Here is a 24,934-nt window from a genome sequence, read left to right as displayed (position 1 = left end):
ACTCAAGGCACACTTTAAGCAAGTTCATGCATATAGTCACTCCAGCTATGGGATAGTGCTCTTTAGAGAAAGTTAAAACTCAGGTCAGTCACTGAGCAGGTAAACCAAGGACTGAAGAAGGGGAACTACCTTAATAGCGTGCTGTGCAGGAAGAATTGCTTCACAGAAGTTTGTAGGTGCTGATACATTCCCTGGGAGGGCATGTGTATGAGCTCTTTGTGGGTATTTTCCTGCTTTCCTGAAGGTTGGTACTGTGCTACTTTTACATTTGGATTCAAAGATCTTAAAGGTCTTTTCCAACCTAAATAAGTCTATGATTCTGTGATTCTACCTGACTTTTTTGCTTTTGTTGCCCTTGGCTGGAGATGCTGGGAGCCTTTGTGGCCTGCTTTCCTCTTCTGTCTGGTACAAAGTTTCCTTTGTCACATAGGCCTTTCCTATCCAGTATTTACTCAGGCCATAATGCAGTTTTTATGCTGAATAGCATCATATTAAGTGGAAGATTTGGCCTGTTGCAGAGGATGTCAAGATAGCTGCAACGCGCCATTTTGCTCTGCAAGCCGTTGGAATGTACATATAATCACAGTGCTTTTCTTGGGAACATATGACACATGGAAATCAATTTCAAGATGCTAGAGGTTTTCAGTGCTTTGTTTGTTTTCTGTATTTCTGGCTTCTGCTAAATGCTTTACAAGAGCTTGAAATGTGTTACCAGTTAATCACAAGCCTGCTTTGGCCAAAACCTTGTTGTCAAGGTTCAGTGAATGTGACAGTGCAATAGCTCACTTGAAATAATTGAAGGCAACAGAAAGGCTTGAGAGATATACGAGGTACAACAGATTATTCAGAATATGCTTTTCACTTTACAGTAGTAGAAAATAACTTTTTAAATGCAAAAGGCATACACAGAAACATCTGTGAGACCTTGATCCCTTGAATGCATTTTTTTCTTGCAGAAGTGCTTGTTCTTTCACTAATAAACAGAGACAAAACACTTTCTTCTCTTGTATTTTGGGTCTTACTTCTAATTGATTCTTCTTACCAAATTTATTGTTAATTTAATTTCTGTCATAGCATTATTGTGTGAATGACAGGAAGTCATGAAAAACATTGAATTTATTAAAAACTTTTTTAAAAGTTAAAAAAGATAGGCTAGATGCATGGAAACGTGTAGGAAATAGACAGTGTCACCCTTTCTGCCAAACAAATCTGCTTTTACAATGTAATGCCTTCAGTGGCTTGTTGCTCTACCTGACCCTCACCTCTTCACTCCTGAAGTGTTGTTTGGCCAATTAATTCGTACAACAGTGGATCTATTGGCTGTTCCCCTTTGTGTTTGTGTATGTAAAGAAGATGAAAACATAGTTCTGGGGAATGCTGTGCTGTGCCCAGCCCTGCCTTTCTATGGATCTCCTACACTTTGTTTCTCCAACTTCATCTCAGCAGAAACTTTTATTGACAAGAACTTCAGGATGATAAAACTATGGGGTATGGATATTGACTGTATGTATGAGTCCCTACATATTTTATAGGTAGACTTTTTACGCTGAAGAGATACAAGAACTCCCTGATTTGGCACTGAAACTGATGTTTCTTTGACATATATAACATTCCCTCAAGGGCTGACATCTTTATAGTAATTACAGCTGTTCTGTGCTCTGTTGGCATGGCATCATACCAAGCAGGAGTTTTTAGCTACATGTAGCGTTATATGCTGTTCCAGAAAAATTGCACATACAGCAATTATCAGTACTTCTGACAGAGGAGTTCTATGTCAGCAAACTGGGTTATTCATTACTAGTATAGCTCTCTCTGAATGGTCATTCACTTCTATTCAACTGGGCTATAAACACATGGGAGTCCCTTTTACTTGAAGGCTAAGGCTAGTTTTGCATCAGGGGTAGATTAATTGAGACTAGGTGCCATTTTTTTAATTTACATTGCCTTAGCACAATTGTAAAGGCAATTTTCTAACCAAGACTTAACTGTACTTTTGTTTTCATTTAAAAATCAAAAAAAGGCAAAACACCTTTGGTGAGATGGTGATCTTGCTATCCTGCCAGTGCTGTATAATGCAAAAGCACAGGGGTTGAACAGCTCTTCTTTCAAAGCCCTCATAGAGAGAAGTGTGCAGAGTAACTCTGGGTGGTAATTACATCTGTCTCATTTTAGTAGCCAAATTTCTGGATATTTTACTTATGCCATTTGCACCTTAACTATAATAACTTGCTTTGAGTGATGAAGATCTGCATTGCAGGGTCATCATCACATCCATTCTGCAAACCAGAACCATGCAGATGGTTCATTTATGCAGTTTGCTTCACTGTACTGCAGAATATGTGGACGGCAATTTGAAGTCAAAACAGAAGACTCTTGATTTATGGTTGAAGGAAGAGATGAATGAATCCTTTTAGCCAGAATGTTTTGTGTAATAACTTGATTGACAAAGACATTCAAACACTTTGAACGAAAGGTCCATAGCTCTGAATGTATTGAATAGGCTTATCACTTAAAAAATGTAGTTTTATGCCATTATCACATGTACTGGAACAGATGTGGATAATATCGCAGTTTCTTTTGTGTTATTCTTCAGACTCTGGCTTGTTTGGTGTCCCACTGTCAGTTTTACTGGAACAGGATCAGAAGAAGGTGCCAGGAACCAAGATCCCACTGATTTTTCAAAAGGTAAATAGGCACAAACAAGTCAACTTGTTACATACTTGCAAATGACAAACAAATAACTTTTTGTCCTGGATGTATTTGCTCCCTATAGCACAGTTTTCAGTATATTACTCTAATCAAAGTTATTGTAACTTTTCTTTGCAACTTCACTTATTAATTCAGTAAATGTGATACTTTGCTTTGTATCAGACATTTTGATTTAAAGGGATAGAGTTCGGGTTTTGTTACAACTGGTCTCCATGATTTAGGCAAGTTTACTAATAAGCCTATGAAAATTGAAAATCAGTGTAAGAACCCACTGCAGCCAAATTCCATTTCATAAAGGTGGTGTAACTTCCATTATCAGTAGGGCTGCCCTTTATTTTCTTTTGGAGCAAACACTTGAAATTCCATAGAAATTCTCAATCCCTGGCCCACAGGCTGAACCTACCTTTCTAAGATGTGGTTTTCTCCTTTCAGAAGTGATTTGGGCCACAAGGCAGGTGGCTAGGGGGTGAGAATCAGGCTAGATAACTGCCTGTGGTGGTGGCAGCAGCCCTTTTCCAGAAGATGTGTTGCTTTAGTACATGGGGGGATGCTTTGGCCTGTATTGTGCCATGGTAATGGGGAAGATAATGGGAAAGACAATGGAGACCCTGGATTTACTGCCCGTGCATAGCAGGTCTCATTGCACGAGAAGGGGGAGACCACAGTGTGTGGACCTGTCCTAACGCTGACTGAAACTCAGTGCTGTGTCATCACCATTTCAGTAGGTTTGGGGACCTGCTTGTTAAGTTATTTTTCAAGAAACAGAAAACTCAAAAGTAGTGTTGCATCACTCTCTCAAAACTATTGTGGTGTCATTCATGCCAGAAATTACTTCCTCAGGATCATAAAAATACATTTCTGGGAAAGATGTTCTTGAGAAGAAAAGAAATCAAATGACAAAAAGTGATTGATCACTGTGCTATCCTAGCAACATAGTAAGCATAGTCCCTCATGAAGAAAATTCTGCATAAACATTTCTAGCTCATAGATGTGATTTGTTTTGCAAGGTGCATACATCATTTGGAATACAGTTTTTCTTAAAATGAGAATATGAAAATAAGAAGTGTCCCATTTCTTCTGCCTGTTCTCTACAGCACGTGCTTTCCAAGAATTAGGGGATTTATATAAAGTGCGAGAAAGAACATTTTTGTGCATACTGCTTTTTAAATGTACCTTGCTTATCACTGAAATGAAACAAACCAAGCTAATAGGAAGGCTGCTTAATTAAAAAAAAAAAATCTTTTAATAAAAAGTACACCTACATTTTATTTCATTGAGGAATTATGGTTAAAAATAATGACATAATTTAGCCTAGGATTTTTCTGACTGGAAAATCTGAGGCTCATACCAATCCATGTATATCCACCGGAAGTTTCTGCTGATAGTAATTCAGGTCTCTGACCTGTTAATGAAGCCATGCCAAACGGCCTTGATGGAGATGAAGAGGGGATTTCCTGTAGGCAGGAGGCCAGTGGTGGCCAGCGGCTACCTCTTGCTGCCTGCCAAGGGGGCACTTGTCAGTGACTGTGTGCAAGGAGTGGTGGCTGCCGGCAGTGCAACCAGACCTTGCCTTGCCCTAGATGTGGTGATGGTGGCAAATCACACAACATGCTCACAGCCTCTTTGTGTCCAACAGATGAGAGTGGCAGCCACTGCTCTGGTGTAAGCTCCGTACAGGGAGAATTGGATGTGGCTAGTTAGAACTTTTTTTTTTTTTTTTTTTTTAACAAAGGAAAATACACTAGGGTGACACCTTTAGTGCCGTTTTCTAACTTTGTGGCTTTTTCTGTATGATCTTTTTATGGCATTTATCAGTTACATAAATATGGTGGTAGGCAAAACTCCTTTAATTTCTGGAGAAACTGGAGAAAACACAACTGTATTGCATAATTTTTCTTACACAAGAGTTGGCACAGGAAGGTATGTAACAAAGGCACTGCTCTAGTTAAATGTGAGAACCATTTGTGATGTCATCAGCTTTTGACATTTACAAATTTCTTTTGAGTACTCTTAGATTCATCCTTCCGTGAATACTTATTGGCATATCTTCTAAAGAAACAGAATTTATGATACGTGTTTTACGTACTTTTACAGAATTTCTACTAGTTTATCTAAGCCATGTGTGGGATTGCAAACTGTTGAGTTTGCTAGGAGAATGCCAGTATTTGCAAAACTGAGACTTCTTTAAAGCTTAAAAGTACTTAGTTCTTCTCTGGTAGAGTCATAAAGAAGAGTATTTGTGAGAAAGTTAGTGCTGTATCTCTAATGTTACCTTAATTGTTTTGATTCGTAGACATTTTAAGAAGGGTAGTAATTGGGATTTATTTTTGAAGCCAGAGTAATTTTGGAAAAAAAATGCTTGTCTTTGGAGGAGATTTGAAGGAGGTCTAAAAAATACAGTTTTCTTTTTTAATAAAATAGACAAACTCTTCTTTGATAGTGTTCATAAAACAGGTAAGAACAGTATTAAAGGTTTTGTTCTACATCTGCAACAACTGTAATCCATTTGTAAACTGTGTGTTTGTGTGTCTGCTCGTTACATATGTGTATGCTCAAATGCATGCATATACATTGTCGTGGTTTAACCCCAGCCAGCAACTAAGCATCACGCAGCCGCTCACTCACTCTGCGCCCCCCCCAGGTGGGATGGGGGAGAAAATTGGGAAACGAAGCAAAACCCGTGGGTTGAGATAAGAATGGTTTAATAGAACAGAAAAGAGGAAACTAATAATGATAACACTAATAAAATGACAACAGCTGTAATAAAAGGATTGGAATTTACAAATGATGCACAGTGCAATTGCTCACCACCCACCGACCGACACCCTGAGCGGCGATTCCCCGCCCCCCACTTCCCAGTTCCTATACTAGATGGGACGTCCCATGGTATGGAATACACCGTTGGCCAGTTTGGGTCAGGTGCCCTGGCTGTGTCCTGTGCCAACTTCTTGTGCCCCTCCAGCTTTCTCGCTGGCTGGGCATAAGAAGCTGAAAAATCCTTGACATTAGTCTAAACACTACTTAGCAACAACTGAAAACATCAGTGTGTTATCAACATTCTTCGGGTACTGAACTCAAAACATAGCACCGTACCAGCTACTAGTAAGACAGTTAACTCTATCCCAGCTGAAACTAGGACATACATACACACAGATACATACATAAAGGGTCCAATATATCAGAACTATTTACCAGTAATTTTTAACTGGCATCTTCGTTCATGCAGTTTGGTTTGTGTTTGACAGCTGATTGCCCAGATAGAAGAGGCAACTCTGGAAACAGAAGGACTTCTTAGAATACCAGGAGTTGCAACAAGAGTAAAGGTAAAACATTGCACAGATTCTCAACAACATCCCAAACTTACCTGTCTTTGCTCATTTTATTTTGCCATACAAATATATTTTAACACCAGGCTGTTATGAAAATCTTCAAAAACAGAAAGCAAAATCTCTTTACAAAGGAAACTGAGTTTTATTAGCCAGAAAGCTGATGGCTTCATCCAGTGTAGTTTTGGGGAGAAGACTAGAGTTCACATTTGAAGGAAAATCAAGGCAATGTTTCAAATTCAGTTGTACCAAGATCTCATTAATTCTTGGCACGAGCTTTCCAGCCTTTTGCTTTTTCCCTGAACCAGCTTAATCATCTGAACAGTTCGCACACAGTCTTTCTACCCCAGGAGGAAGCTTTTCTCTGGCATTGTGAGCCTATTTTAATAGCTAGACTTAACCTGCGTTATAGGGCAAGGCAGCCAGCATGCACTGAAGAACCTCTCGCATTTATTTTTATGAACAGCAATATAACTACTTAGCTCACTGAGTGTAATCTTGTTAGGCACGTCCGTGCACACCGACACTTTGCAGAGTGAGTGCCAATTACATGCAGACTCTTCCCCAGTATTTGCCTTAATGCAGGAAACTAAATACACAGTATGATTCATGCCAAGAGTCAATGTGTTAAAAAGACGGTCTGAACTGGCCTTAAATTCTAAACAGAAAGGACCATTTAAGTGGATTCAGCTGTCCGAAGAAGTCTGCCAGCCTCTACAGGGTAGAACTCGGTCCAGCAGCTGGTTCATTAGAAACAACTGAAGGAAGGAAATATTATGGAAATTGGTTTTGTTTATTTACCAGTAACTAAGATTATTTTTTTTATTTTATTTTATTTTTTTTTTACCATTTTCCTCCATTCTTTATTTTCCACATATCATCAGTTCTGCAAACTGGAATGATTTTGGAGTGGTTTTGTTTATTTGTTTATTCTTTGATTTTATCAGTTTAATATGATTTCCCAGGCAGGGGATCATTCACTATTTGACTTTCATTAATTTTTTACCTCTTTATTTGCAGGAGCTGCTGCTTTGAATTAAGCAATTGTTTTGTTAGCAAAGACGTTAAGTTCCTTTACTTATTCAAATAGGAAATTTTATAGAAAAACAAAGAACTTAGCATACTAAAGGGCTGATGTTTTCTCTTAATTTTCTTAAACTTTTTTCTCCTATAGAAGAAGAAGATATTTTCCTTATGTAGTTTTACAGGCAGAGATAATCTCAAGAAAAAATATATCGCTATCTTATTCTATAGATTTTAGAGTTATTAAGAAAAATGCATTGCATATACCCCATAGGTAAACACATTTACTTTAACATCTAAGCACTGGTGCATTAGGACAACAGTTGACATTTCTGCCCTTGCCTGTCAGATAAAACAATTCATTTTATCTAGATGTTTAATACTGTATTTGCCACAGTGATTTGGTCTGAATGTGGATGGAGGAGGTGATGAGACTCGGGGAGAATTTTCATCTTTATTTCTAAAGCTTGCTTTTGTTGATGAGCAGGAAATCCTACCCACTTGAGTTTAGACAACTGAGTTAAGATCTTTGCACCTTTGAATGCCCTAAGTAATCAGTGAAGACAGAAGATCTCTCTGGAGGGCAGTTGAAAACATCCAACTTCTATAGCAACCTAAGTCTCCACATTTTCTTTGGAAATAGATCCATTTTCCATTTGGACAAAGTTAAATTTAATGGGAACAGTATCTTAAAAATGTATTAGTATCCTCTATCCAATGTGCCCTTCTTGTCCAGATAATAATGAAGGCCATATTTTTCTGTAGCACTGTCCCTCACTTCATCTCACATACTTGACAAAACAAGCCAATGTCTCTGTCCTCCTTTTCTGTCTGGAAGAACTGAAGCAAGAAGGGAGAGACTTGTGAGATGCCACTGGCCCTATACTGAGGCCATTTCCCACTCTGCTGGATTGGGAAATAAATGAAGTGGATGCAAGGCTGGGACTGATGCTTAACAGGAGACTAAGAAGGACTCGGTCTTCGCAGCATGTTCCCATTTGTACATCTCTCGAAGCCCAGTAATAGCACTGCCATGGGAACAGGGCAGGTATATGGTAAAGTCCACTGCCAACAGTATCCTGCCCTTTCCCAACCCCAGAGTTATGAGATACCACAGATTTTCAGTGCTGTTTATTCTGTTGCATAACCTCATGTTTTGGAGTACAGTCCCCTACCACAGAGGGCATGTTTGACATCCAGTGCTGGACAAAGCTGTATGTGCCCAGCGGCATGGAGTTCCCTGTAGATGGCAAGACATCCAGCTATTGAGTCACACAAATCTTTTCCCTGCGTTTTAAAAGGAGAACCAGCCTCATCTTAGTGTATGTTTTGATAGGAAACTGTGTGTCAACATGCATAATTGCCATATTTGTTTATGAAAATGACTATGCATGCATTACAGCAACACCCTTTGGTAGTAGTTTCAGAATTGCTATGTATATCAGTCATGTCTTAATATTTTGGGCCAGGGGAAGTCATAACCCTTACGTGAATGAGTATGATATCTGCTTTTTGTAGTACATTCTGTATGGCCCTGAGGCAGGCCCACGGGATTTCTTCCTATATGATTTGGCAGTCTGCTGCCTGTTACTACAAGTTTGCTTGCAGTGCTTCCGATCCCCAGTTTATCCTTTTGTAGCTAAAGATCAGCGGCAGCTAGAGTTAAGTGATATTTCAGATATCCCTTTTTTTCTCCCTTTCAAAGTATGGAAAGTATTGCTGTGTGTATAATGCATGACTTCCAGCAGCCAAGTGTTATTGGTGCTCTCTGTATCTACTGCCTTTCAGAGTCTTTGCCAAGAACTTGAAGCAAAATTTTATGAAGGGACTTTCAACTGGGAAAATGTAAAGCAGCATGATGCAGCAAGTCTTTTAAAACTCTTCATCCGTGAACTGCCTCAGCCACTCCTCACTGTAGAATATCTCAAAGCTTTTCAAGATGTACAGAGTGAGTAGTGTCCTTTCTGTCTCAGCTGTGAAGAATTGATACCAGTGCAGAGAAGTGCCTCTTTGCCATAGCAGTATTTTCGCTGATAATATGTGAAACTGAGAAATAAATTGAATAACAACAATATGACTTCTCCTGAGAAAAGACTGGGCATATTTTTGCTAAAGTACAAATAACATTTTTCATGTAACATCTATTTTAATAGTTTACATGTAAAATGAAAGCACACTGCCACTTTCTGATAAGATGTTTCTGACAGTCATTAGGAAGTATAAGAAGGGTTATAAGGAAATTGTGTCCAATGGTATCAGTTTATAAACAACGTTTGCTTCAGAAGAAAAGGTATAGTAGTTCTGCAGAAAATCTAACAAATGGTAATTTATACTGTTTAGGGTATTTTATTCATTTAAAACAGGAAAAGTTAGAGCAGAATAGTCAGAGCTGCTGATCATGCCTGGTCCCTTGAGATCAGCAAGCTCCTGTGAAAATGTCCTCCTTGCCAACTGGTCACCGAGACAGCAAACGTACCAGCTGTAATTGAAAGAGGATGGCTTGATGATAACGAATCAGGAGTGAGAACCCACATACATTAACTCTCCAGCCAACACAGGAGTGCAAGTTTCAGAAAAATCTATTCCCCTTGTCTACAGGCAGAACGATGGCTCATTTCTAAGGGACGCTTTCAGGGAATTCCCATGGACAGGCAGGCAGACAAATATTCTTAAAAACTGGGCTGTGTCAGTCTCTGGGTTGTGAGCTGCCTTTCAATGCCATTAAGTTGGTGGGAGCAGGGGACTGGTGCTCAGGCCTGCTGCATAGTGTTGTCGATTCCTGCACAACATCCTTGTCTCTAAATTGGAGAGACATGAATTTTATGGATGGACCACTCGGTAGATAAGGAATTGGCTGGATGGTTGCACTCAGAGAGTTGCAGTCAACGGCTTAATGTCTGAGTGGAGAGCAGTGACGAGTGGTGTTCCTCAGGGGTCGGTATTGGGACTGGTGCTGTTTAACATCTTTGTCAGTGTCATGGACAGTGGGATTGAGTGCACCCTCAGCAAGTTTGCCAACAACACCAAGATGTGTGGTCCGGTCAACGTGCTGGAGGAAAGGGATGCCAGCCAGAGGGACCTTGACAGGTTTGAGAGGTGGGCCTGTGTGAACCTCGTGAAGTTCAACAAGGCCAAGTGAAAGGTCCTGCACATGAATTGGGGCAATCCCAAGGACAAATACAGGCTGGGTGATGAGTGGATTGAGAGCAGCCCTGTGAAGGAGGACTTGGGGGTATTAGTGGATGAAAGACTGAATATGAGCCAGGAATGTGTGTTTGCAGCCCAGAAAGCCAACCATAACCTGGGCTGCATCAAAAGAAGCGTGACTAACAGGTCAAGGGAGATGATTCTCCCCCTCTACTCTGCTCTCGTGAGACCCCACCTGGAGTACTGTGTTCAGCTCTGGGGCCCCCAACATAAAGACATGGACCTGTTAGAGTGAGTCCAGAGGTCCACAAAGATGATCAGGGAGCTGGAGCACCTCCCCTTTGAGAATAGGCTGAGAGAGTTGAGGTTGTTCAGCCTGGAGAAAAGAAGGCTCTGGGGAGACCTTATAGCAGCCTTCCAGTACTTAAAGGGCGCCTACAGGAAAGATGGGGAGGGACTCGGTAACAGGGAGTGTAGTGATACGATATGGGGTAACGGTTTTAAACTGAAAGAGGGTAGACTTAGATTGGACATAAAGAAGAAATTCTTTATGATGTAGGTGGTGAGGCACTGGGACAGGTTGCCCAGAGAAGTTGTGGATGCCCCATCCCTGGCAGTGTTCAAGGCTGGGCTGGATGGGGCTTTGAGCAACCTGGTTTAATGGAAGGTGTCCCTGCCCATGGCAGGGGGGTTGGAACTAGATGATCTTTAAGGTGCCTTCCAACCCAAACCATACTATGATTTTGCAGTACTGAGCAGCAAGTTAAAGCTGGCCAGATTGCTTTCAAATGATGTTGGCAGCAAACAGCAACTCAAGGTTGTTCCACTTACCAGATCTTGAGTGGAGCCCGGAAGGTTTCTGCTTGCTACTCCTGAGCTGTCTGAAGGTTTATGTGGTTTTACTTACCCAGAAAATACTCAGGTGCCAGGATTCAAAACACTTTCTACATTGAGCCAAAAGATTTGATGCAAAGCAGACATAGCACTTCATAGCCTCCCATTGTTTAAATTGTCTGCCTGTCTTGTTGGTTACATGTAATAAGATTAGGTGGTGGAGGAAAAAGGGCCATCTCTGTGACAGTAATAAGTGTTTTTCATGATACTGTGACTAAGTAGTGTGGTTAGAATTAAATATTTAAACAATTTAATATGTTAATATAACTAATTTAAATGACTAAAATTCAGTCATTATTCAGGTGAACAGACAGAAAACCTTGATTTAAGTAATTAATTTTAATTGTTTTGTGGTTGTATATTTGCTTACTTTCCTAGGAAGATGTTGATTCTCATTGCGTTTTGAGCATTGTGACATGGTGTTTTGGAAGTAAATTTAAACCTTACTTCTAATGTATGGCTTTCTAGAACAAGTAGATACACTGTTATTACTACTTGCATGTTTTAAATGGCTACATAATTTGTCACTCATTTATTCAGATCCTAAATTTTTATTATGGTAGAAAGTGGTCAGCAAGGGCTTTTTTTTATTTCATTGGTGAACATATTTTTTTTTTGGTGCTATCTCCCAAACTGACTTGAATGAAATGTATTTGAAACAGCAGTTCAGTTGGAATCCCAGCAGGATGCATGCGAACAGCCCTGCTGAATTTTGAAATAGTGTGATAAAACTATGTCAAGTGCAGGTACCTCCTTCTTCACTTGTTTTATGTATGGCCTGATTCATTAGGAATCTGCTGAGAAGACTTGCCAGAGCATGTCCTCTAAAGCATGACAGGAGGAAGTTATCACAAGTGACAAACGTGGGAGAGTTGGGGTTTTCTGCTGCTCAACACTGCCAGAACGTAGGAGGTCTTCTAGGAGGTGGAGGAGTGTAGGGATGCACTCATACTGCATCTTGGGTGAATGACACACCACTGAGCAGTTGGGTAAAAGGCAGACCCAACATCATTTTTCTTTAATTATAGCTTGCCATATTTGGTACGGCACTCACTGCTGTAGATATGTGTTAAGCTCCGCTCTTGGCTTTATCCCCACTGCCATTGCAGCTGCTGCTGCTTATGTTGCTGGAGACCTGCCTTATTCAGCAACACATGGTATTCATTCTGCGTGGGTGGCTTGGGAGAACATGCAACTGTTAAGGCAATCAGAGAAACTGTGAAAGCAGTTTTGAATATACCCTTTCATATGTTGGGGCACAGGCTTAAAGAGGGAGGAACCGTTAGCTGACTATTTCTTCTTGTAACATTGCAAAATAAAGAATCACAAGGCATCTAGAAAACATTGCCAGAAGACTGCTGAGTCATACAGTAACTAAATCCTAAAAGAACATTTGGAAATGAGTATCAGAAAACAGGGATCTGCCAGTCCTTTGTCATACTATGACAATTAGCCCTGTGTATGCATTCAGCATTTTGAGGTTTCTACTTTGAAATCATGTTTTTTGAAGAGGACAAATGACAATTTTAAAATACTGAGGTTTGTGTGCTTCACTGGCAGATCTTCCAACGAAGAAGCAGCAACTGCAAGCTTTGAATCTTTTGGTTCTCCTTCTACCTGAAGCAAACAGAGACACTCTGAAGGTTAGAATTGCTAATACTTTTTTCCTATACAAATATTTTGTCAATTTCTGTGAATCCACTGTAATGAATGCTGTTGTCTTTTAACATTCTTTTTTTTTCAGTTCAAAGTTAATGCTGAAACTAGTGATTCTTTCTTTTTTCGTATTTCACAGAACTTCAGAAAAAAAACCCCTTAGGACGCTAATTCCTCCCAAATGACTTCTAAGAATGTGACTTGAATTTTTTCCAGGAGATTGCAATAATAATTTCTCAGTGAGCGACCTTTTTTCTTACAAGTTTCATTCCTTTTTTTGCAGCAGCAGTCATTGTTTCCAATGTAAAAAATAAACAGTGTTAGAATACTATGGATAAGAGTTTGCTTTTATGAAATGGGTTTAGCTCTTCATTTTTATTCCCCACTTTTCTCTGTGCTGTTTGTTTCTACTCTCCATAAGCTAGGAATTTACACTTCCTATTGGTATTTGCAGCACGTTACATGGAGTTTTCCAATTTGGGCTTGTGCTTTTGTAGCAAAGCTATTCATCTTTTTCAGAATATGCTTGCTATTAAAATTGCTACAATCAAAAATGAATTTACAGGATTTGTGTAGGATGCAGAACATCTTCTATTACAGGCAAAAAATCCCATTAGGTCTTATTGTTCAAACATGACTCTTTTTTTTTCCCCTGTTTATTTACTGTGTGAAGGCATTCAGGAGGGCTCCTGAGTTGAGTTACAAATATCTGGAACTGGATTAATTGAAGATTGTCAGTTTCTAACTGGCTACCTGTCATTCACAATACAGTGGTTTACTCACAAATTGCTTACCTTACAGAACTAGCCACTCCATGTCTCCATTACCATGACAGCTGGCACTATTCTGTTCACTTTCAGTTTAAGAAATGCTAACAGTAATTTTTCACAAGCATCTGTGGGATGCTACTTATGCACCTACACAAGGGATTTGAAAAAAATCTTACTATGCAGGGCTTTGGAGTCACTTGAATGCTTTTGAAAAAGTTATCTGCAAAAATAATGAGAATGGTTTACTTCATTACTTCAAGGAAGCAAAACTTGCATTATAGTCTTTTGAACATATATATCTATGCTTCCTATTATTGATTGCTTTTAATGTGGTTTTATTAGGAATTAAGAGCTTTTTCCAAAAATATGTAAAATCATGTTTCACTCCTAACTTTTTCACGTGCAGAGTTGAGCTGTAAGTTCTGCTGTTATTTCAGGTACTGCTTGAATTCCTCCAAAGGGTAACTGATCATCGAGACAAAAATAAAATGACGTTAAAGAATGTTGCAATGGTGATGGCCCCAAACCTTTTCACGTTTCATGGGTTTGGATCGAAGACTATTGAACAAAGCGAGTTTGTTATGGCAGCCGGAACAGCAAATGTCATGCGCTTTATGATTCAGTACCAAAAACTTCTCTGGACAGTAAGTGTATTCTTAAAGGGCAGGGGAATCATACGTTTTGCAAACAAGGCATCTGAACAAAGAAGTAATATGAACTTATTTCCATGATTTAGAGAAAGATCAGCCCCATCCAGCTGGGTTCTTGATCATAGGTAACTCTTCTGGGAGCGAAACAGAATCATTACATCTTATGGTCAGAGTTTTTATATTGTATATACCACAGGTGAACTCAAAAATAAGTCCTCGGGAGATCTTTGTATCTGGTATATCTGTATACATTGTTTTGAGAAATTTGTTCTTTTCTGCTTAGAGATATTAGCAGAAAACACAGTGGTTTAGTTCATTTCCCTTTTTGGCCAAACTTTATATTATATAAAATGTGTTTTGGTAAAGCATGAAGTTCTGTCACGGTCTAAAGCAAAGCTCTAACTTAGGCAGACTGGAGAAGTTCAGGCTTTGTTGTTCATCAGCAACTTTTAAGCAGTTTTGACCTTTGCTGCATGTGAGGAAAAATTATCACTGTTGTACAGACTAAGTGTCGAGTGAATTGCTTTGGCTGAGGAAAGTAAAAACATTGCATGATTCCACCTCTGTTCCCCTGAGAGCTTACTGAATGGAGTATAACATCACAATTGGAGTGGTTTTTAAATTGCTTCACAGCTTTATATTATTTGAATCTTTAATTATTACTGAAAATAAATACTATTTTTTCGAGTTCTATCTGTCAGTTTACAAAGTTTTGATAAGTTAGTTGTTTAAGGAATTTATGTAGATATTCATACTTGCTATCTATATTCATCTAGATTCCTAAGTTTATTGTTAACCAAGTGAGAAAACAAAACACTGAAAGGCAGAAGAAGGAGAAGAAGGACAAAGCTATGAAGAAGCTTCTGAAAAAGATGGCATATGACCGGGAAAAGCATGAGAAACAGGAGAAGACCCCTAATGATGTAAGGAAAATATGGCTGAAATACTTTATTAATAAGACTATCATACCTAGTGAAAAAGTGGATATAGCAGAGGGGATATCTACATTTATTTAACTGAGAATTTCAATATTCAGCAAGTTAATATGGGTTTCATAGTTTATAGGTTACCAATATGACACATTTAGAGGGTTGGGCTGTTTGTTTGTTTGTTTTCCCAGATTTTTCAAAACATTTGTATTCTAAAAAATTACATCCCACAGGTTGTTTCAACTTGGGCATCTGAAACAAAAGTACATTAGGTCTGTATCTGTAGTGGGAGCAAGTGTTGTGGCAGCACTCAGTATTACTGTACCCACGTTTAGATGCTTTGGTGCCCAATGGAAGTCATAGGAGACCATGTGTTTACTTAAAAAACAAGTATCTAGATTTCACTATTGGATATTTAAGAGTGTTTGGAAACAAAGCTAGCATTTAATCCTCCTTCCTTCTACAGGAGTTCCCAAACCACTGAACTCTATGCCTCAGTGAATCTTTAACTATACCTTGTAATGTGGAGCATGCTAGAGCATGCACAACCTGCCCACTCCAAGAAAGCCCGAAGGATGAAACAAATGTAAATAACTGGTAAACTGTTTCTTATGCAGCTGTTGTCCAAGCATCTACTCCCAATTTACCCCTCTAGATATAATCTAAATTCAGTATCTCTCCATTAGGTAATTGACTTCTGCCAGCCCCATCAGTGATGTCAAGGCCTAAGTTTCAGTGTAACACTCTTCACACATTCTTTACAATGAAAAAAAATTCCTGTGACATTGTAGTGTTAATTTTTCCTGTACTCTAGAAATACTTTAATTGCACTGTTCCCGCAATTATTCTGTTTGATCTGTGACCGTAATGTTACAGCTCTGTGGACATTTCTTGTTCTTTCTCTCATATACTCAAAGCAGACAGGTTTTTAAATCATTTATCATATGCCTGCTGTATAGACAAAAAGCTAACCCTGTTATCCAGCTGAAAGTTGGAAAACTGAAACTTTGCAAAAATATATCATGTACCTTGAAATTGCTTATTATTTACGATTTCAATGAAGTTAGTAATTACAATTTTTTGAAGCTCATTAGCCTGTACAGTATGGTATGTTACTTATAATGCATTTGAAATACATGATTCCAAAGTTATTTTAAATACGTAAACACGTAACACCAAGTATGTGTATCCTGATAACATAATGAATGTGTATCAGATTTAGGTGGTATGAAAATACCACCTTGTGGGTTGAAGTCATATTGAAGATTCTGGTGAATTAGAGACATCTTGTGGTAGCTTCTAAAAATGCATTGGTCCAAAGGTCTGTTTTTCTTATCAAGTATATGTATGGCAAACTGTTACAAAAAAGGTTTCTCATATTCTAATAAAGGCATTTTTTTTAAGCTATTAAGCCAAAAAATAAAATATGGCAAATTAATATGCTATAATATCCCTCAAATCTGCCTGGTTTGATCTTGCAAGTATGCCTATTTTTTTTGAATATGCAAATAGATGTATCCTTTGGACAACTACATCCAATATCTGCTGGAGACTTACATTTCAGTGTTCCTACCTAATTTTTTAGGCAATATTTGACACATCTCTTAATGTCCAAAATTAATTAATTCCCCGGCATCACTTTGCCTTACTTTGATATCTATCTCTATGAAGGAATCTGTACACAGAATGAGGACTTACAATTTTAAAATAAAGCTAATTAAACACTGACATTTGGTTTATGCTGTATAATAAGAAAAGAATTCTTTGAATACAATTCAGTTGAGTTACAATGAGATCACACTTAATACTGCCATCCCCAACATAGAAATAACAGCAAATACACTGAAATAGGCAAATGCTGTTGCAACTTCAAGTATGGGATTTTTATGTAATTCAGTGGTGTTCATCTTTTAGAGTAAAATATGCCTTTTAATCCACTGAGGAGTTAGGGCTAAAGTCTCATGTAATACATTCTTACTCAAATGTAAATGTAAAATTACTATTCAATAATTTTTTTTTAAGCCCTAGAATTCTGTGGGGATTTTCTTCAAAATTAAATGGTACAGTTTTTCACAAATCCTTCGTGCTTATTTAGAGCAATTCAGTAATCTGTGTGCCTGAGAACATATTATTCTTAAAATCATATTCACAAATTGATATGGCTTCATTGTGTATTACAATTTTATACATTTTTCCAAGTAAAACATTGTCTCATTCTTTAAGGAAAATCTGTTGTGGTTTTTTCCCCCCAATTTTCAATTTATACTACCCCAATTTGAAATTGAGGTGATTTTCCGATGCAGTTCCTCAACTGCATTTCACCAATAGATGGCAAGTGAGGCACCCAGGCTTGTGGTGAATCCCCACTCCAGTGAAAACTGTTTGAGACTTTTGAGAGCTAATTATTTTGCGTGCAGCTGAATAAAAATTTAGTAAAAGCTGCCATTTTCTACGACATACTGTGGCACCCCACGTGATTAAATATAAATGGACAGGAGCTTGAGTCACTTCCATACTTTCCAGAAATACTTCACTATCTTCATTCTTAATGGCAGTCAGCTCATTTGGGTAGAATTTCATCTTATCTCTGATGAGGCCTCACTGTCAGTCACATTTTCCCTTTTAAGACAGAGGTTAAATAGCATTTACTGCAAATTTGGGGCAAGATCTCTGTACAGTGGTGAGAGTGGTTAATATTAGAGGGCTCATGAGGGTTAATCAAGAGTGGTTACTATGAGAGGGCTCATGAGTGTTAATTGCTTTTCAGGATACCTATGCATACCTATGGCCCCAAGTCAGTGTTAGGGATTAAGTTTTTCTATTGCTGTTCTGGTGCATATGATGCGCTAGCCAGGCAAAGGAGGATGCCCTCAGGATCGGTAGTTTACCTACTAGCATTAGCCAGATTTATACCATCTGTCATTGTATTCCTCTATATGTTGCAATTGTTCCAAAAAAAGGAGCAGTCATGTTAGCAGCACAATGCGACTGGGCTGATCTAATACAGGTTAGAATAACCATTGTATCCCATAGCTGTTCCGTTTGCATACCCTGTTTGAATTTTCACAGTGTAATGTTACTGACTCTTGCTGAATTTGTTATCCACTGCAGTACCAGCTTATTTACTAAAAAAATTGCTACCTGCTAAATCATTCCTCTTTATATAGTTTACAGTTTTTTGTCCCAAACCAGGTGCAACACTTTGCAGTTCAGAGAGAACAACTGCATTGCATTTCTTTTCGGACTTTGTCTCCCATATAGCAAGATCCTTTTGAATTCTAGTTTTGTTCTTCATAATGCTCGTGTCCCATTCCTGCTTGATATCATTCGCACATTTAATAAGTATATATTATATTCCATCATTGAGTCATTAGTGAAAACGCTGCATAGTCACTTCATTCCTCTCTTCATCTAGCCCAAGGAATATTTATGTGTGTCATGTGAAATGGAACAGGAGAATCTGGAAGAGACCCACCCCAGATCCTATAGCCAAGCAGCTGCAGTTCTTTTGTGATTTATAGATTCACGTGCCTCTGAAAAGAAAGGGTTTGAAAGAAGATGAGTACCTCACAGGTTACTGCTGTGCCTGCTACAGACTAACTGTTGTAGGCCAGTGTATTTTCCATCAACTACAGATGTATCTTTCTTCAGTTTTTTAAAGTGTGCAAGTACCTAACTCAGCCAGAGGTTTCAGTGTTGTAAACCTCGTCCTGAGAGAGCCTGTGAGGCAGGAGAGGGGACTTGCAAATGAAATAGTGTAGGTGACCCACCCTTCAGCATATTGTCAATCACCTTATAGGTACTTGGCTTATATGTTGTGACGTGGACTCCTAATCTGGATGTTTTGAACTGTCCTGTGCAGAGAACAGATCCTTCTGTGACTCTATTCCTAGATGTTTTATGGCCATGTTTTCTTTCTTACCAACTTGCACAGTGCATGGGCTAGAGGATGCTCAGTATCTGTTCTCTTTATAGTTCGGCACCATGAACATATTGTGCACCTGAGCATGAGCCCTGTAAATGCAGGTGGTGAAACTGGCAAAATGCATTCGTTAGCTGAGCTAATAATGATTCTGTCTGAATAAACAAAGTAATTATTCTGTTTGATCTGTGACCGTAATGTTACAGCTCTGTGGACATTTCTTGTTCTTTCTCTCATATACTCAAAGCAGGCAGGTTTTTAAATCATTTATCACATGCCTGCTGCATAGACAAAGAACTAACCCTGTTATCCAGCTGAAAGTTGGAAAAAATCCATTAAAATCAACTGAGAGAAAATGATACACAATTGTATACAAAAATGAAAACCAATTTAAATTTACCATGCTGAATTTGATGAAAGACCAGCAAGGGACATCCTTTCCTTTTGCCAAGGTCCCAACAGTTTGGAAAGAGGCAAAAGATTTTTAAGCAGGAGTTAACTTCCTAGCAGATGGCTACAGCCACTGTTTCCATAGGTGGAGGCCTTAAAGAAGATATTTTACAAATTTAGGGATAAGTGTAGGGAGTTGCTCTTCGAGATCCATTGCAATCTTACGAATCTTTGATTCCACAGTTACTATGAACCAAATTCTCAATTTGGTGATTCTTAATGCTTTAGACATAATTAGTTATTATGCCTAGTTTTTTAAAATCAATAAATAGTAAGACTGGATATAGAAGGATTGTTTGGTTCAAATTACTTACCATAGCTCATCACTTGTATAGTAACGAGACTTTAGCTTTCTCAGTGAGCTGTGTTTCTGATTCTGCTCACGTTTATACTTGTTCTATATTCGTTTAACTCTGATGGTTTCAGAGAAGCTATTCTAGATTCACAGGTGCCCAGATTTGCTCATTGATTATGGAAGAAGAAATGTTCAGCCTTACAATTGAAGTAAATGGGGGGGGGGGGGGGGGGAGAGAAGAGAATGAACTGTCATAATCAACCTTGACTACTGAGACTCTTCCATTTCTTTTCCTATCAAAATGAGTACATTTGGGTAAATGGTAATGTAATATGAATAGAAAAATTACCTCAAGATTTCCAGGAACAGAAATTAGGACCTTATTCACAAATAAATTATGCCTTTTGTAACTTCAAATGTCATGTACTGCAAGTTGAACAGAAATACTGTCCTTTGGAGCCCTCCTTCTCTGTAACTAATATGATTGATATTCATCATCAAGGATTTTTGGGTTGAAATAAAATACAAATCCATTATGTAGTCAGACCTGCAGGTTGACTAGCTGAATGTATTCTGGAGAATAAAAAATAGGGAGAAAAACCTGCAGTAGTGAAAACCTGTTTTAAAAGGAAATTATATTTGAAAAGAGGAATCACTTTGACTGACCTGTGAATACTTTGTGATTTCTTCTTTTGGCATGAAATTCAGATTAAATGAAACTGGAAAGGTTTCTTCTAGAAGTTTGGGGTGAGAGGGGGGAGAAGGGTTGCCTGGCTTTCATGCCTGCAGCAAGTCTTTTCCATATCAATCTCATCTGCTTCTTATCATACCAAAGTGTGTTCTTAATATAGCAGTAATTGTTACTGTTATTCTTAACATCTTTGAAAAATAATTAAACATGGCTGTTCTTTTGTTCTAAAGTTTGCCCTGCTGTTAAAAAGAGATTTGAAGGTCTGATGTAATTTGCTGAATTACTATGTAGTTACCATATTTCCGCAGTGAAGTGTAGTAGATAGTAGTTAAGTACAGAGCACTGTACTAAGTTACTTATTCCATACTGTATTTTGAGAAGCTCATCAAAGCCAGCTGCTAGCAGCTTTGTTCTAACACCCTTATTGCTTTGCAGGCTGATGTTCCTCAGGGAGTGATACGGGTGCAAGCACCTCATCTTTCAAAAGTTTCCATGGCAATACAGCTGACAGAAGAACTGAAAGCTGGTGATATAGTAGCCAGGTTTCTCAGCCAGAAAAGGTACAAACACATTTTTGTTCTGTTATCATTTCAGAGAAGTGGCTTTTCATATATTATATCAAGAAGAAAGTTTTAAAATACTTTAAGTCCAGGTGAGTTCATGAACTTTTTGCACGAATTTAGCCATTAGAATACATGCTTGAGGAATTAACTTAATGCTCCTAATGTCATTAAAGCTTACAGAGCCTTCAGGAATACATGAGTGCCATTAGTAAAAAATTAACTGCTATTTAATCTGATGGGTCAGGAATAGTTTTGTAACTTTCTGGGGACAAGACAGAAGGGAACTTCAAGAAAATAAGTCTAAGAAACAAAGGAATGAGGAAAAGAGAAAATATTTTGTAAAAAAAAAAAAACATTTATATATAGCAACAGTATAGGTGTTGGGATATAAATATGTGCAAATGTCATGCATGTGTAGTGATTTAAAAGGAAACCTACATTTGAGTCACCCAAATCCATTTAGAAAGGGAGAAGTTTTAATTAAGCTTTTACGTCCGTTTTTATATATATATGAGCAAAGTAAGAAATCAGAACAGACTTAGCAAAAAAGCAATATTTAACACGTGTGCATCATATATAACTATTCATACTAAAGCAATAATATGGTACACTAGTTGAGATTAAGAAGCTGCTTTTTCCTAAATGCTGTTTTTAGAGGTTTACACTTGACAGAATGTTATTTTCTATCTGTTCCTTAGCATATATTATTACAATTAAGCAGTGAGAATAATAGAATCCCTTTGTAATACAGGGCCTTTATTCTTCCACTGTCTGCTTTTTACTTCTTTTAGTTGCAGCAAAATTAAAACCAGCAAAAGTGTGGTTTCTCCCACCCAACCATAAGGCTTTTTCAGAAATATGAAGTGTTTGAGGGTAATACTTATTTTTGCAGCAGCAGTGAAAGAAAAATCAGAGAGTAAATATCAGGCTACTTGCTAATAACAATGGGATTCTTTTCTAAACCCCACATCTATCTTATTTTACCTTTTCTATAGCGTATTGCTCACTTTCAGGACTATTCATTTGCACTAACATGCAAGGGTATTCTTGTTCACTTACTGTATCAGTAAATGAGTATAACAACAAGGGTTTATGACAGGTACAGTGCTGATCTTAATTAGCAGAATTTCTCCTGGACATGTCTAAGTGGCTGATGTTCAAGCTCTTTCACAATATAGTTATTCATTGTGTTTTGTTCCCAACAGTGGAAATATCCAAACACTCAAGAAAGAAGAGGTCTTTCTTTATGAAATAGGAGGAAATATTGGTAAGAATGGCTTCTGAACAACTTCTTTTGCTAGAATAAGATTTCTTGGCACGTTGTCCATGGGCTTCACTGTGGCTGCATTTTTATTCATGTCCCTAGTTCTCCCTGACACTAAGGGAGACAGTTAACCTTGGGGAGAAGGAAGCAGAGATGTTGATGTGACCATCATATTAGTAGTATCTTATTATCTCTCCCAGAGGAAGACAGCAGCTGTAACAGGTGTTCCTGATATGTATGTACAGTGAAGAAGCACAGAAAGGTTGGATAGGAAGGTGCTTAAAGTTCATCTTATTCATCTCTCTGTATTGAGGCATAATAAGTGAACTTACAGTCCTTCATGCTCTGCATTTGAGCATTGCTTGCATATTCTTTTGGGGAAAAAAAAGCTCAACCAGAAGGATGACCTAGTGATAAAATTTTCCAGTGGTTAGTCTTTCCTGCTCTGTCTTCCAGACCCTCTTGATTAAAGCAAATAGCAGATCACCAAGGTTAATGCCAAAGGATAATTTTGAACACAGTTCTGAAATTTTCTTCAATGAATGCAAAAATATTCTTGCATTGGGAATCAGTTTCTAATCACAGTATTTTTCGTATGCTCAGGAAAAAAAAAAAGAGAACTAGAAAACACTATTGGACTTACATTTACTTTTTTCTAATTAACTGTGACCTGTTAAAATTTATTTGAAGTTATAAAATTTCATGAATACCTGATAATTCTCTACTCTGCAAGTTTAAATCCTGTACATAAATTGCTACTTCGAGCATTTTTCCTTTTTACCTAATCACTATTTTAAATCGATTTTTGTGTGTTTGTGACTTGAAGGAAATTAAAAATAAGACTCTCCTATGTTCCTACAACAGATACGTTTTAGTGTTTTTTACTAAGTCTGATGGCAAAAAAGAAGTGACTAAGATAGGTGGATGCTAGATTAATGTATTATATGCTTTCTTGCCTATGCAGTATGTACGTATATTTGCTATGCCTGTGATCCCAGGTTGTGATCCCAGATGTAAGACTGGAGAGGAGTATCTTGTTTGCTGTACAGAGGTGTAATCATTGTAGAAAAAAGTTTTTATAACAGGATTCCAGTGAAACTGGAACAACCTACTATCACTTTAACACGTGACAGAAATTGTATATCTCTGAGAGAAAAGACATGGCTAGTTGCAGATCTGTTTTGGTTTGTTATGAAATGAGATAGAAAGCTTAGATGTTTCTTCTCTCTGAACAGTTTACTTCCAGACAATTTCAATTTTAATCAGCCCTTACAAATACTAGTCCTTATTGATACTCTCAGTTGAGATAAGAGAAACTCCCTGACTTTAACCTGCTCTACAGGTTTAAGTAAACCAGCTGTCTGATCTTTGCCATTTCTCTCTCTCTGCCCGATGTGACTGACTCATGTAGAGGGAGCCCAAAAGGGAGAAGACTTGACGGGCTCGTGATATACTCACATGCTTACACTTACGCTCATTATTGTAACATGCACAGTGCTGTGATCCTGTCCCCTAGCAGATGGAGCTGCTGAAGTCTCCAGACATTTCCTGAGTACTCAGTACACTGTTGGGCTTCAAGACACTGAACGGAACTTCTGCCATTGCTTTGTGACCGGGACTGGATAGGGACATGGCAAACTACTGTCCCTGTTCTCTCACTGCCTGAACATGCTGCACTGTGTGGGAGAGAGGGCCTAGTTCAGCAGCATGGGCAGTACAGGTCATGTAGGTTGGGATAAAAATCCTGGAGGTAAGTCAGGCTGCCACCTGGCAAGGAGAACAGATTGAGAAGTAGCAGATGGAAACCAGGCTTGCTTGAGCAGGGAGTCTTGCCTCCTTGCCTGCTCTGCACAGGGAGTCCAAAGAGCTCGTAGACAAACCCACCTGCAGCATCACACCTCTGCTTGCCTCCTGCTTCAGGAGCACATGTGCTGGAAACGTCTGGCTGGCACATGAGTCATCTATGCCAATCACTTGCACAGTGGAGTAGGAGAGGGGCTTTGATGTAGAGCTGCAAATGCATGAGATAATACTTTGCCTGCAGGGGAATGGGAAGAGTACGCAGATCTTGATGGATCAGCATATGCTATTTTCATCGTAGCTACTATACATAAATAGTTGCTTGTAGTGCACCAAGAACACTGTACTACTTTTCCCCCCTAGGACAGTAACCATTAGAAGTGCTACCCAGAACTGCTGGCCAAGACGAGCAGGATAGGAAGTAACACCTTCTTAGCAGGGATAAACCTTGCTCAAACTTTCCATTTAAGAAGGGGAAAATAACCTGAAATTTTCATGAGCTTCCATGCAAAGGTGAACATAGTTTTTGGATTTAACCACAAGAGGACCAGGGCATTGCTCCTTTTTTCCTAAACCTTCGCAGAGGGGAGCTCCCATGTGTATGGTTTGTGTGAAGAATTTGACCTAGAACATGCCACAGAGGTGGCACAGCCCCTATTCTCCTTCCTTCTTCCTCTGTCCCCCTTCCTCCCCAGGACAGATAGGAAAGGTGAGAGCACTTCTAGGTTTTCACTGCATTGTCCTTTGTTTAATACCACAGAAAGGGCTTGAAAACCTAAATGGAATAAAACACTGACAGGAACTTTGTACGTTGTTTCCTTTCTTTTTAGGTACTGATGTAACTA

The 24,934-nt window shown here is 38.6% G+C and overlaps 1 protein-coding gene across 6 annotated transcripts in view; it reads left to right on the top strand.

The window, feature by feature from the left end:
* Positions 1-24,934, top strand: part of ARHGAP18 (Rho GTPase activating protein 18) — a 98,599-nt gene that overhangs the window by 71,267 nt on the left and 2,398 nt on the right. For all 6 annotated transcript variants that reach the window (XM_049801484.1, XM_049801480.1, XM_049801479.1 and 3 more), the window contains 8 exons: positions 2,594-2,685; positions 5,955-6,032; positions 8,847-9,006; positions 12,660-12,742; positions 13,963-14,169; positions 14,952-15,098; positions 20,898-21,022; positions 22,231-22,292. In XM_049801484.1, the coding sequence (XP_049657441.1) occupies positions 2,594-2,685; positions 5,955-6,032; positions 8,847-9,006; positions 12,660-12,742; positions 13,963-14,169; positions 14,952-15,098; positions 20,898-21,022; positions 22,231-22,292 (954 nt within the window). The remainder of the gene's footprint in view (positions 1-2,593; positions 2,686-5,954; positions 6,033-8,846; positions 9,007-12,659; positions 12,743-13,962; positions 14,170-14,951; positions 15,099-20,897; positions 21,023-22,230; positions 22,293-24,934) is intronic.

The sequence above is a fragment of the Accipiter gentilis genome, chromosome 5, assembly GCF_929443795.1.
Source record: "Accipiter gentilis chromosome 5, bAccGen1.1, whole genome shotgun sequence".
Classification (NCBI taxonomy): Eukaryota; Metazoa; Chordata; class Aves; order Accipitriformes; family Accipitridae; genus Astur; species Astur gentilis.
Note: the sequence above shows the minus strand (reverse complement) of the source record. Positions and strands in the feature narration are given on the sequence as shown.